The sequence below is a fragment of the Spermophilus citellus genome (assembly GCF_964194105.1).
Source record: "Spermophilus citellus genome assembly, chromosome: 3".
Taxonomy (NCBI): Eukaryota; Metazoa; Chordata; class Mammalia; order Rodentia; family Sciuridae; genus Spermophilus; species Spermophilus citellus.
The window spans coordinates 20,613,841-20,628,441 of NC_138184.1; the positions used below are offsets into that span (position 1 = coordinate 20,613,841).

Below are 14,601 nucleotides of genomic sequence, written 5' to 3' on the forward strand. Positions count from 1 at the left end.
GGCCAGCCTAGGCAACTTTTTACCCTGTCTCAAAATAAAAAATTAAAAGGGTTCAGGATGTAGCTCAGTGGTAGGGCAGCCCTGGGGTCAATTCCCATTACCACAAAATAAATAGGAATTTCCGCTTCTAAACTCTAAAATAAGAAAAAAACACTATGTTCTGCATATTTGAAATATAATATCATAAAGTGACTGTGCTAAAGGGAAAGGTGATCTTTTTTTTTTCTCTTAAAAAATTTTACACCCAGTAATATTCTGAAAGACAGCATTCTTTTTCACTTTCTGCTCTGAGTGGACTCTTGGAGGACTTGGCTGTTCATGTGAACTTTGTTTTCCTTTTTTGTTCCTGCCTTCCACTATAACATAAAATAGCCTTAGAATTTGAAATTAACCAAATGCGTAACAGATTCCCCCCTCTTCCCCAATGTTAACTATAAATTGGACCATGAAGCTTACCTCCTCCAAGGTCTCAGGTGGCAGAACATTTCTGAATATATATGTATGTCAACTTCCAGGCATCCATCAACTGCTTAAAAAGTTAAGCAGGGGCTGGGGATGTGGCTCAAGTGGTAGCACGCTCGCCTGGCATGCGTGTGGCCCGGGTTCGATTCTCAGCACCACATACAAACAAAGATGTTGTGTCTGCCGATAACTAAAAAATAAATATTAAAATTCTCTCTCTCTCTCTCTCTCTCCTCTCTCACTAAAAAAAAAAAAAAAAAAATAAAAAGTTAAGCAGAAGCCACAAATGAACAAGTGGAATTTGCAATTAAAAACACATTGCCACTTACGTTACCAACCCCCCAAAAGGAAATATTTAGGTTAGTCTAATAAAATATGGATAAAATTATACTATAAAACTATAAAACTCTGATAAAAGAAATCAAAGATATAAATAAATGGAGAGACATCCCATGTTCATGAATAAGAGGACTCAATATTGTCAAGATATCAATTCTTTTCAATTTTGTCTATAGATTCAGTGTAATCCCAATCAATATATCTCAATTATTTTATGGATATAGAGAAATGGAACCTAAAATTTATGTGAAGAGCAAAAGATTCAGAGTAGCCAACTCAATGTTGAAGGAGAATAAAGTCGGAAAGACTGACACTACTTGACTTCAAGACTTACTCTAAAGGTACAATAATCAAGACAGTGTGGTACTGGCAAAAGAACAAACTGACCCATGGACAGAAAAGAGAACCCCAAAATAGGTCTATGTAAATATAGTCAACTGATTTCTCAAAGGAAAAAAGGCAATACAATGGAGCAAAGATAGTCTTTTAAATAAAAGATATTGGAACAATTGGATATCCACATGCCAAAAAAAAAAAAAAAAAAAAAAAGTAAACTAGACACAGAACTTATACCCCCGATAAAAATTAACTCAAAATGTATCATGGACCCAAATATAAAATGCAAAACTATGAAATTCCCAGAAGATAACACAGGAGGAAATCTAGATGACCTTGAGTATGAAGATGATTTTTTAGATAGACTACCAAAGGCATCACCCATGAAAGAAAGTATAACTGACAAGCTAGACATCATTAAAATGGAAAACTTCTGCTCCATGAAAGTCAAGAGAAGATGACGAGGGCTGGGGATGTGGCTCAAGCGGTAGCGCGCTCGCATGCGCGGGGCGCTGGGTTCGATCCTCAGCACTACCTAAAAATAAAATAAAGATGTTGTGTCCACCGAAAACTAAAAAATAAATATAAAAGAAAAGAGAAGATGACGACAGCCATATATTCAAAGTATCACATATAAAAGATGTAACTGATACTGGACTGTATCCAAAATACACACACAAAAAAAACCTCTTAAAACTCAACAATAAGAAAGTAAACAACCCAATTAAAAAATGGACGAAAACCTGAACAGACACCTTACCAAGAGGATTTACCAATGGCAAATCATATGAAAAAAAGTTTAACACGTCATCAGGGAACTGGAAATTAAAGCGCTAATGAGATATTACCACATACCTATTAGAATGATCTAAATCTACAACACTGACTACACTGACAACAGTGTACTGCACCTACAACAGTGCAGGCAGGGACTTTGAGCCACAGGAGCTCTCATTCACAGCTGCACACTCTCTGTTGATGGGAATGCAAAGTAGTACAGCTTGGCAGTTTCTTACAAACTAAACATACTCTTACCATCCCACCCAACAATTGCATTCCTTAGTATTTATCCAAATGAACTGAAACTCATATCTATACAAAATCCCACACAGATGTTGATAATAGTTTTATCCAATGTTTGAAAGCAACAAATATGTCCTTTATATAGGCAAATGGGTAAACTATGGTACTTTCAGACAATGGAATGTTATTCAGGCTAAAAAGAAAGAGGGTATTGAGCCACGTAAAGACATGGAAGAAACTTAACTAACTGCATATTAGTAAGTTTAAAAAAGGCCCAAATTAGAAAGGCTACAATTCCAAATATATGACATTCCAGAAAAGGCAAAAGTATGGAGATAATAGACCAGTGGTTTGCCAGGAGTCAGAGTTAGGGAGGAATGAATAGACAAGACCCAGAGGCTTTTTAGGGTTGTGAACCTCTTCTGTATGATACTACAATGGTAGAAACTCATCACATTTGTCAAAATCCTTAGTATGTGCACCACCAAAAGAGAACCCGATAGTACAGACTTAGGGTAATAACCATGTGTCAGTGTAGGTTCACTGATTATAACAAATGTGGGACTTGGGCAGTGCGGGAGGTTATGTGTGTCTTGGGACAGGAGATAAGTGGGAATTCTGTTTACTTTCTGCTTAATTCTGCTGTGAACCAAATTTGCTTGAAAAGCCCAAATTACTGAACAATTCAAAAGCTGCATTTAGGCCTATGACGGTAACAATGCAATCTGGGTTTAACTGTCTTGAGTGATATCTCAGTTTATGAAATCATGGGGGATTTCCTCCATTAAAAAGAAAGCTTTTGTGGACAGGCAGAGTTCTTAGAAAAAAAGTGAAGCCCCACCCCCAAGCAGTTACCTCTTTGGGTTTCAGCAGCAATGTTGGCACTGGAGTATTTGCCTACTATGTGAGGCCCTGGGTTCATCCCTAGCACGAGGGGTGGAGGCAAAGGTGTTTTGTGGCTTCATGAAAGCATTACTACAAGTATTACTTTAAGTATTATTACAGTTTCCACTGTATTGAACAATGAGGAAATTTGCTAGTATACATAAAAAAGCTGAATGTTTCCAAGTCTTTTAAAAAAATAATTACTAAGGCTATTCCTAGATTGAAATTTTAGTTTTGATGAAACTGGTCTACACTAGATTTAATATGATTTTTGTTAAGGCTCTTGTAAAATTCAGTAAGTTCTAAGTGGTGTGTAGCTCCCCCCGCATAAGCCCTCTTACTCTAATGCATTATCTCTCACGATGTGAGGCTTTCCAAGAACGCATGTGTGACTGTATGCCAGAAACACCTGTATATTACACTATTACTCCAAACTGCCCTTTAATTCTGAATTAAAATTTTTATTTACTGAATTAACACAATGCTATAGTTTACCAGACTGGAGTTTAGTTTAGTCAGGGAAATTAGTGAATATCTTAATGACTTTTGTTTTTATAAAAAACAGAAAATTACAATTCTAGTTCCAGCAATAAAGAACAAGAATAAAACAAATTAAAGAATAACAGATATATCTATCATGCTTTTATCTGATGCTCACAAGACTAAAGTCATTTAGACTGTGTATTTAAGAAAAAAAATGGCTGAAAGACACATACAAAATACTAGAAATAACCATTAGAGATATTTTAAAAGGAAATATATAATTTAGAACATTATGATTATTGTTTAACACTCTGGATATGGAATCCCACATCTAATTTTTTGTACATGTTTTCAGGAGTACATAAGGTATGAAAGTTGGGGTTAACTATTTCACAGGATTTGTTAAGTAACTTAAGAAAATTCACAGAAGTGGCAACTATCATTATTATATAATTAAGGGTATATAAAAATTGCAGAAGTCTTTTTCCAACTTAGTGAGGGCTTACATATAGATAGAACATGTAGTTAACTATAGTATTTTATTTGAAGACAAATTCTGGGACTGTAAAACTCCCAGAATTATCACAATAAATGATCAATGTCTGAAAATCTTAAAATGTACAATGCAGTAGGTAATTTTGCTAAGACTTCATAGAAGTCTTTTTATTTATTTATTTTTTAGATGTAGTTAGACACAATACCTTTATTTTATTTTTTGATGTAGTGCCGAGGATTGAACCAGGGCCTTGCACATGCTAGGCCAGTGCTCTACCACTGAGCCACAACCCTAGCCCCTGAATACAAGTCCTAAGTACATTAAGTACAAATGACTGACTTAAGTATTACAAACTTTTTAGTAGGAAAAATTATTTTGAATCTATCAGAATAAACATGGCTAATTGTTTATGTTTACTATTTCAAGACAAAATTAGTGCCTGCTTAGTAATAAAACATTCGTTTTGATAGAAATAGTATTTTTTTCTCCTCAAAAAAGAAAACTGATGTGGGTATGATAATGTTGTGGTATGGGAACTGCTTCTTTATAAATTAATACTGATTTTTAAAAACACTGTTCCTTGGAGGACAGTGGAACAGTGAGAGGGAATGTAACTTCTTTTGCTGCTTCCAGCAATTCTCCCTTTTCACATACACCTTCCTATAGAAATATGTCATCAATCATATTGAGAAAGGAGAAAATTATATGTGTGTGTATGTATTCATATATATATTCAGTTAATAATTCTGACATCTACTTAAATTATTGTTTTAACATAAACATTTCCTACACAAATCACGGGAAGAATTAAATGTATATTTTTTGGTTCTTTTTAAGAATTGGAATGGAAATGGATGTTTTCCCTTGGAGACCTGTAAGTGGGAAATAACTATCACATGTTTCCTGTAAACTCTCCTTTAAGCTCTGAAGACTTAAGTGACAGGGAAACTGTGATTTGATCTAGCTCCAGTTTTGGAAAAGGGAAAAGGATAAAGGAAGAGAAAAAATACAACTTTAAGGGCCGAGGTCTCAAAGCAAAAACAGCATCACCAGGAACTTGTCAGAAATGCAGATTATTAGACCCCACCCCAGCTTTCCAGAACCAGAAACTGGATAGGATCCAGAGATCTCTGCCAAGACACACTCTCAGGGTACTCTGATACATGCTCAGTCTGACAACTGTTGCTTTAGGTTCTCAGAGGATTCTGAGGTGTCTGTTAGAAAGCTTTTAAACTTTAATTCACTAAAAATACCTAATACAGGGTTGGGATTGTAGCTCAGCGGTAGAGTGCTTGCCTAGCATGTGCGAGGCCCTGGGTTCCATCTTTAGCATCACATTAAATAAATAAATAAAATAAAAAATAAAATAAAGGTATTGTGTCCAACTACAACCAAAAACATAAATAAAAAAAATTCCTAATACAAACACAGGGAAAGATCTTTAGATGCACAATCATATGCCAATCAAGTAATTTTAAAATTGTTCTTGAACCAGTTCCTTGTTCCCTGTATAGCTTATTTACTTTTTGAGATTTTTAAAAATAAAATTCTAAGTGGAGACAATGAAAGAGTCCAGCAGGCTGTGAGGCATGGCTGCTTGCCTTTGTGTGTGACACAGCTCTTAGTCTTAACCTTGCAAGACCAAGAACCCAACTGTACCGCTTCAGGCATAAATAAGCAGGCCCTGGAAAAACTAAATCAGAAGAGGTCTGTCTGATGATGAGAACACCAACCTTTTAATCTATGTTGAAAGACATACTGCCGAGAATGGTAGAAGATTCAGATCTCATGTTTTCTTCCCTTATAGAACCAGCTACACAGAAAGTCATGTTACTATCAGCTGAAGATACACTGCTAGAGTACTTGGGTGCTCTCCTATGTAGTAAAGTGAGCTGTGAAAGCTTGGGGCATCCACATCAATTGTAGGCTTCTTGTCTTTAAACTCTTAATGCAAGTGGTTCCTGTCCATATTTCACTTAACCGGATAGCCTTCCATTTGGAAAAGGCCTTAGGCATGCTACAAAACAACCAAAGAAGTTAGGCTGTCTTACCAGACTTGGGAGGCATTCTGGGTCCAAGAAGCACCCACCCAAGGCTCATGTGCGTCCTGTGTAAAGTTCTGGGAATAGGGGGAAAAAATCAAGACAGGGCTGGGTTTGTGGCTCAGTGGTAAAGTGCTTGCCTAGTATGTGTGAGGCAGTGGGTTTGATCTTCAGCACCACATAAAACATAAATAAAATAAAGGTGTCCATCTACAATTAAAATAAAAACAACAAAAAAACCCCAAATCAAGACAATTCCAGCTCCCAAAAATCTTAAGTATACAAGAGGGAAGAAGTGGAAAAACAGACACACAGGCAGATGATCATAAAACAATACAGTAAATGTAAGGATACAGATATGCACAGGGTAAAATAGGAAACGGCCAGGTCTACACCTAAGAGCAGGGGCGCTCTGGAAAGTCATGTTCAAGGAGATGGGTGTCCTCCCTATATGGGGACTGGAAGATGGGAAACAATCCATTTACAGATCACTTAGTGTCTGTGCAATTCCAAACCAAATTTATTGGAAAGATAATTGGTGAAAAATCCAAATTATGGGGCAGTGTAAGAAAAACTCTTACTTAGATTACTTTCGCCAGATACAGAAACAACAATTAACAGTGTTTGCCAAGTGGAGGTCCCAGGACTGAGCTTTGACCTCTTGGGACAATTTTCATTTTAAAGTAACTTATTTAACAGTTAACCTTAGGTTACTCTCATTTAAACTGTGACTTCCCTTAGTAACCATCTTGTAAGGTTTTTTTTTTTGAAAGCAGTTTGCTCCATCTGGCTCTTTTCTAAATCCCTTGCTATGAAATTATGTCGTAACAATTTGCAGTAAGACAAACACTTTGGTAAATCTTAAGTCGGAAACAATGAAGCCTAAAGTCTCTGTGTTCTCCTTCCAAGGAAAGATGAAGCACATATAGATACCCGGGCCCCGGACGAGCTTTAAAAGTTCAAAGCCCAAGCTGAGGTGGTGCGAGCTCTGCCTCCGCTTTCTCCTCGGAAGGGACCGACCTACGATCAGGGACTCGGCCCAAGCTCCTCACAGCATGGGCGTTCCAGGAGGCCGAGCTGTGCGAGCGCGCGCTCGCGGGGAGCCACCGCCCACGCCAACCAAGGAGCCAATAGGCCGCGCGCCGCCGTATCCCCGAGCGCCCGCACGCGGCCGGGTGCAGGTCAAGCAGCCTTACCCCAACGCGCCTGCGCGCGGGCCGAGCATCGGGGCGCCCCGCCGCGCTCACGTCGGCGCCACAGCCCTCTGCTTCCCTGCCTTCTTACCGGCCGCCCGGGGGGCTCCGCGGAGAGCGTTAGGAGGCGCTGAAGAGCGCTCCGGAATGTGCGGGACTAGGCCGCAGGGAGACGGGTGGCTAGCCGGCAGGAGGTGGTCTGGCCCGAGGGCCGGGAACCACGAAGGGCAAACTGGGCGCGCGCTGGGGGGCGGGGCACGCATGCGCAGCGCCGCTCCGCCCCGCCCTGCCGCTTGGCGAGGGATGCCGCAATCTACGCACTCTGGGGACTCCCTGAAGGTTTCGCGCTCCAGCCCCCGTCACGGTCACATCTTGTTCTTTATTCATTTTTTTCCTCTCTAAATGATATCAATTTATGGTTTTAAGCACCAGATTAAAAATGAGGGCTATTATGTTGGCGAATACGCTGCAGATTTTGAAGCTGTCTTCGGAAAAGAAGTTTTAACTTCCAAAGTGGTTTGGATAGTTCTCGTATTTGTTACTAATGTAACAAAATACAAACATTCAAAAAGCAGTATTCTAAGATGCACCAAAGGAAAACTTCAGGAAGCATGCCTTTAAATTCAGAAGGTACCTTGAAAGTTGTGTTCAAGTCGCTTTAATATTATTTTACCATTTGCAAAGATTAGTTGTAGGTTAGCTTAGACTGAACTGAGGACACACTAATCCCTTTCATACCCTTACAGAAAAACTTCAAAGTTTTTCTGAACACTTGTTACCTGCTTGCAATGTTCCTTTTTATTAAATGGTGCACAGTATTCAGTGATTTTTTTCACAGTGAAAAAAATGGGGATTTACCACACCGAAGTTCTTCTAAATTAATTTGAAAGGTCACTTTCAGTGTGGATAAAACTATTACAAATTACATATATCAGTACAAACTTTTACTGCTTGAAAACAGTTAACTTGCTATAATTTAAAAAAAGTACAAAAACTCAAAAGTGAAAACTTTATTTTTATTGCTTTTTATTTTCAACAATGATTACTTGAACTTAAAAAAAAAAAGCCTTTATTAACTAATGGTTACTGAAAAGCCAAACCTTTCCAGCCCATTTCATATTCTCTTTCAACCATTTCAGGGCAGAACAATGTTCCAAACTATAAACCTGTTCCTTATTAACATTGACAGTCATGTGCTTAATGAAAAGCTTTGGATCTGATATTCGAGCAGCCATAATTAACCTTTCCACTGCAGCTTGATAATCATCCTTGCTCCGAGGCTTGTTGTCTTCACATCTATAAAGGGAATATCTCACAAAGTCAGAAATTCTAAAAAGCAACAATATGGTTTCTTGAAAAGCTTCATTTATATTGGTACTAAGCCATGACACTCCTTTCACTTTATTGTTTTAGAAGTATCTTTCAGACAATGACCCATGCATGGGAAGAAAGGTATTGTAAATTTTGACCCAGTAATATAAAAATTTCATAAAAAACGAGAAATCTCATAAAATAGTTACTCTGATGATGTACATTTTATATTGTCTTTCAATTTTAACAATGATGGTGGCAACACCCTAAAATGATTGCATCACAAACTAGGCAGCAACTGATGACTTGTAAAATACTGATCTAAAACATAATTACCTATCACTTTGTATTTGCAAAGTTAATGACTGTATAACTATTCACTATAATGCATGAAAGAATATTAAATGGAATGAAGTTTTGCATTACTGACAACTGCATGTTAATTTTATCTTGATATTGACTATTGTTAGTTGAAAGCAAATAATAGTGGCTAATATTTGGTATCGAACTGTATTGCTGTATATCTTAATTTAATGAAGTAACAAGTCAGGACTGAAGAAAGTAAGTGCTAGAATTTACTTTTCTAATAAATACATTTTCTACCAGCTCTCTGCTATCAGTTGTGACTGTGGGTGCTTGTGTAAAATTCATTCTTTAGGGCACTTTTTCCTCTGGGATATAGGATGGGAAGTATTTAAAATAGAGATGTAGGTGTTATATTAGCACTTGAAACAGGAGCCAATGGTCAAAGAGAGGAAAAAGTGGCCAAGTGCCTTCTAGCTTAGCAAGTGGTGCTCTGGTAGACTGAGCATATGCCAAATATGTGTAGTGTTTTGTTTTTTTTTTTTTTTTTTTTTAAGAGAGAGTGAGAGAGGAGAGAGAGAGAGAGAGAGAGAGAGAGAGAGAGAGAGAGAGAGAGAGAGAGAGAGAGAAAGAATGTTTAATATTTATTTTTTAGTTCTCGGCAGATACAACATCTTTGTTTGTATGTGGTGCTGAGGATCGAACCCAGGCCGCACGCATGCCAGGCGAGCGCGCTACCGCTTGAGCCACATCCCCAGCCCATGTGTAGTGTTTTGAAAAACAAAAGATGAGTAATATTTTCTCTCAGAAGAGTTAATATTATAAGGCAGAGATCAGCATGATAATAATAAGAGAAAACATACTCAGCTTGGATAAAAAAGAAATCAAGTTCTATGGATGTCACTAGTTATGCTCTAGGGCCACAAATACTCCCCAAATTCAACAGTGAGAAAATAGACAGCATGTGTGAGGAATGGAATGCTACCAGAAAAATCAAGCCCTCATTAAGATGATGGGAAGCCCAGTTGCCTCAGGCACTATAGTTCACAGTGGTTAAAAAAGGAAATCATCAGAAAACAAAGCTATTAAAAAAAAAAAAAGTGTGTGTGAGGGGGTGCTAATTTTAGTGGGTTTTAAAAAAAAGGTGGAGCTGAAATTATTTTCTTTCTAGTGAGCTAGACTAAATGACTTCTATAATTAACAGAAGAAATCCAAAGTTGTTCACTGTCACTTTGGTTACTAGGTTGTTGGGATGACAATTTTCCATGGTATCCTGAAATTTGGGAAGTTTTTTTGAAAGGCACCAACTATCCTTTGTTCATTATATATAAACATCTCTGAAATTTGGAACAATCTTGAAAGTCAGGATAATTTCTCCTTCAGGAGAAAAAGGCATGTTTATTTACAGCCGTAGAAGATGGAGATAGTATCTCCCTGCAGAACAAAAAGTAGGCATGCTATTTCCCATTATAAAAGATTTGGATTCTCTTAAGCTTAGGACTCCTCTCCTGTAACAGAATCCAGTGCATCTGCAGGTAATACACAAAGGTCCATTTGTGGATTTAGGAATGAGAATGAATAATATAAATATGCAGATAGTCATGCTGTTCCCTGCACCACAATAAAGTACTCTTGTCTCAGGAAACTGTGGCATGCTAACTTGTAACTTAAAGATAGGGTAAAATCTGACACCATTCACAGTTCTTGCTTGATACAGGTCACAAAAGGCCTTGCAGTTTTCTCCTTTTACTCAAGCAACCTATGGAAATGCTCATGTGTTGAACTGAGGCTTTTGGACAATAGGCAATCAAGAGATTCAACTAGGAAAGGCAATGTCTAGATGCAGTCAAGGCATCATGTAGAAGACTACAGCTCCTGACATTCTGACTCCAATTACATGAAAAATTCTGAGTCTCGTAAAAGATGCTGAGCTTGAACCATCCAGCTAAACTGTTCTGAAATTTCTGACTCACAAAAACAAAGATAATATTTGCTATTTTAGGTCACTAGATTTTAGGTTATTTGTTATGCAATAGAAAACTATGCAATAGTATTCAATCTGAGGATCTGATTCATTACATCAATAAACTGAAGCAAAATTCTTGTCAAGAAACTCTAAAATAGGAGTCCTGTGAGATCCTTATGTTTCAGGTTTCCTGGGTTAGGCAAGCAAGAAATCAGTGGTATAAGTCTAAATTCAGGGGACGTTAAAGTGTCACTCTAGTCTAACACCTATATTATAATATCTATGCATATATAAAACATTTTAAAATATGGAAACTAGGCTGATGGCTTCATTTTCAGTAGCATTCTTGACTGAACCAAGTAAAATATCACATATTTCCCTTTTAGACCTGTGGGTTCCCCCACTCCCCTTTGGTACCAGGGATTGAACCCAGGGTGCCTTAACCACTGAGCAACATCCCCAGCCCTTTTTAAAATTTTTTATTTTGAGATAGTAAGGCCCTAAGCAACTTAGCAAGGTCCTTAGTTCCTGGGGCTGGATTATAGGTGTGTGCCATTGCACCTGGCTTAGACCTGGTTTTTACATCTTTCGGGTTACCAAGAAGAACTTTTAGGTACCAATCTCTAAACAATTACAATTTCTAAACAAATAGGTACAATTATAGGAAAAGTGGGTATCTGAAGATCGATCTTTTTCAAATCTAACAGCTTCGAAGTTACTTGAAGTGTTTGAATGCTACTAACTTTTATTTTGGTGGTGCTGGGGATTGAAACCAAGGCTTTGAGCATCTTAACCATGTACCCTACTGCTGAGTTACATGCCCAGCCCCTTAACTTGTTTAGTTTTAAGTCTCAAATAAATCCTATGCTTTCTTAAATATTAGCAAATTTTGTAATACACATATGTTTATATATCTATCTACAGAGTATATGTAAAAATAAAAATATACAAGTACAAAAAACATTTGTAATGTAGGACACATATGGGAACCCATAATCTGCTTTCAGAATGTAGTTAGTTTCATCAACCAACCTTTTCAAAACTATCTGTAACATCTGTGTGGACGTTCCAGGACTCTGAATACTACTAGCATTAGATACCAGGAAGATTTCAATAGCTAAAAGCATTTCAATCTCAGATAAATAAGAAGGAATCAATAGAAGTTTTCGGTATAAATTTCCCTCCAGTGGTGGATAGCAACCTAATGAAACAGCACCTGAAAAATCAAACAGGTCAAACTTTACTAAAGCTCCCATAAGTAAAGACCTAGACATCTGAAATATCCATAGGTGACAATTACATTATGATAGAATAATTCTTCACATTAGATTTACTACACAAGTTATATGGTAGTGAGTTTCTTAGTACACTTGACATTATTCTTTATAAAATACTTTTGAAACATTAGATATAAAGTGGGAAATATAAGACTATCTGAAAAATGACGTTTTTGTGGCAGGTATCATTTTAAGCCAATTACAACATAATTTCAAAAAAACAAAAAACAAAAACACCAGAATAGTTCCTTAGGATTTTTTTTTCCAATGACATCTGGTTTTAGTGTATTTATAGATATTGCCTATTTTGAATTATGAATCTAAAACATGAATTATAACATTAAGTTTTTGCTTGTTATCAAATATTTTTAATTAACTTACAGAGTCATTACAGTTTATACATTACTGTTTCTTACTATGTCTTACATTGTGCTAAGCACTAGATTAAAATATATTTTCATTCTATAGCACTAGGTGTGATATTACTATATTCATCAATTCATGTTCTAAAATAACTTTTCAAGGAGATTGAACTTTGAAACTTATTTTTAGGGGGTTATTAGAAGTGTTAAATGGGGGAAAATCCCTTTAAAACTCCTAGGACATCCAAACTGTATATAGGCAATATTGTTATATTTTACCAAAATCCATTCAAATTAAAATTTAAACAATTAAATTTTAAATAATTAAAAGTTGTTTATGCTTTAAGTTTTTTCAAGCTAATATGGATGATGATTTACTAAACTTTGTGAAACTACTATGTGCCTGTTACCTGTGTTAAATACATAGGTGTTGTCTCATTTTAATCTGCCAATTTACTACCTTTGACATGAGGTACAATTACTCCCATTTATTGATGTGACTGTAAGTCATTAAATTTTTTTTTTTTTTTTGCAAATGTTAAGCTATGTCTGAAGGTAAATCCAAAGGATGATCCCATTGTGTTTAATATATCAACACTGAAGTGTCTGGAGGACTAATTGATGCCTATAAATTACTTACTTGGTTTTCAAGTATGTTTTTGAAAAACCAAGAAGATTCTATACTTCCTCACCTTTCTTGCAAAGTCTCGGAAGTTACACTGCATACGAAATAAGGCATAGGTGTAATTAGGTAAAATAAAAGTGCTAATAAGAAAGGTACTGAATTATATGTAGACACTAACTGCTTTAACATATGACTAAAAAAACTTTACAAGTAATTTTTATTATGGATGAAAGTACAGAAGGCAGGGGAATAATGAATAACTGCTAATGGATATGGAGTTTGTTTTTGGAGTGATGAAAATATTCTAAACTTGGTTGTGGTATTTGTTGTACATCTCCACACTAAAAACCATTGATTTGTATACTTAAGTGGTGAATTGCATGGTAATTGAATAATACCTCAATAAAGCTATTAATAACATTTAAGAATAATTAAGCTTAATTGCTTTAATACAAAATTTTATTTCCAACTAAAAACAGATTTATAGGAGTCACATTTAAATGATTCCAGATTTATATTTTGGTTCTATGGCATATAAATACCTTCTGACAGCATTTCCCAAGTTTCAGAATTAGTTATTTAAAAATAAATTACCCCAGTAACTTCAATTATAAAAACTAAAATCACGAAGTTTTGCATATAGTACGTGTGTGTGCGTGTGAGTAGTGTGTGAGGGGAGTGGGGTTCTAGCAATCTTCAGGGAAACAGTATAAAGAGCTGAAACATGACCACAAAATTACAATGAAGTTTTATGAACAAACAATTCTAGCTCTCCTCTAAATTTCTGATCACCTTTTAAAATATATTGTTTTCAAACTTTTTGTTTAATACATACTACAAAATGGCTCAGCACACACATGTGTATGTATGTAACTGAAGTAAAAATCATACTACCTGAAATGCACCTAATATTTTCTTTACCATTTCTCTGGAGAAAAAAGTTACCACGTGCTAAAGTGATCATAAAGTGAATGTTTTTCATAAGAATGAAAAAGAGTTCCAATTCCCAGATAGTGTGGCTAGGATGTTTGGTACATCTGGCACAGGAAGACAAATCATGGGTACACAAATGATTATATATATTATACAAATGTTATACACACGACAGTGGTAGAGATAGAAATTTAAGACAAATTAGTTCATGAAGGCAGGAAAAATTTCAGATTTAGATCCTAAATGAAATTACTTTCTAGTAAAAGTACCTTTGAGGTGACTGAGACTAGAGAAAGTACTAGTTGTCTAGGCTTACCTATTAGAGAGAAACAGCTATAAATAGACTAACAAAGTTTTATTACTAGAAGTCACGCAAAAAACTTATGTAGCATGTTCCATCGACATGGCAGCTTCTTTACTTCCTATATGACCTTCTATGGGACATTCCAAGCTATAACGACCAGGGATATGTCAGGCATAAGTAAACCATGAAGATATTCTTTAATTTTTTCACTCTACCCTATATTGTTTTACTCCTGTATTATTTATAAGATATGTCAACCTA

The 14,601-nt window shown here is 36.2% G+C and overlaps 2 protein-coding genes across 5 annotated transcripts in view; both read right to left on the bottom strand.

The window, feature by feature from the left end:
• TCAIM (T cell activation inhibitor, mitochondrial) overlaps nt 1–7,509 on the bottom strand; it is a 35,484-nt gene extending 27,975 nt beyond the window's left edge. For 3 of the 4 annotated variants that reach the window (XM_081288053.1, XM_081288050.1, XM_081288052.1), the window contains exons 1-2: nt 7,263–7,509; nt 457–652 (exon numbers count right to left, since the gene is read on the bottom strand). Coding sequence is in view for 3 of the 4 variants with exons in the window: in XM_081288050.1 (XP_081144176.1) it covers nt 457–485 (29 nt within the window). In the remaining variant the exon portion in view is untranslated. The remainder of the gene's footprint in view (nt 1–456; nt 653–7,262) is intronic. The other variant, XM_081288051.1, reaches the window with a different exon arrangement.
• Nucleotides 7,510–8,335: 826 nt separating this feature from the next.
• TOPAZ1 (testis and ovary specific TOPAZ 1) overlaps nt 8,336–14,601 on the bottom strand; it is a gene marked incomplete at both ends in the record, with an annotated part of 69,662 nt that continues 63,396 nt past the window's right edge. The window contains 2 exons of the mRNA XM_081283223.1: nt 8,336–8,555; nt 11,872–12,055. Coding sequence (XP_081139349.1) covers nt 8,336–8,555; nt 11,872–12,055 — 404 coding nt within the window. The remainder of the gene's footprint in view (nt 8,556–11,871; nt 12,056–14,601) is intronic.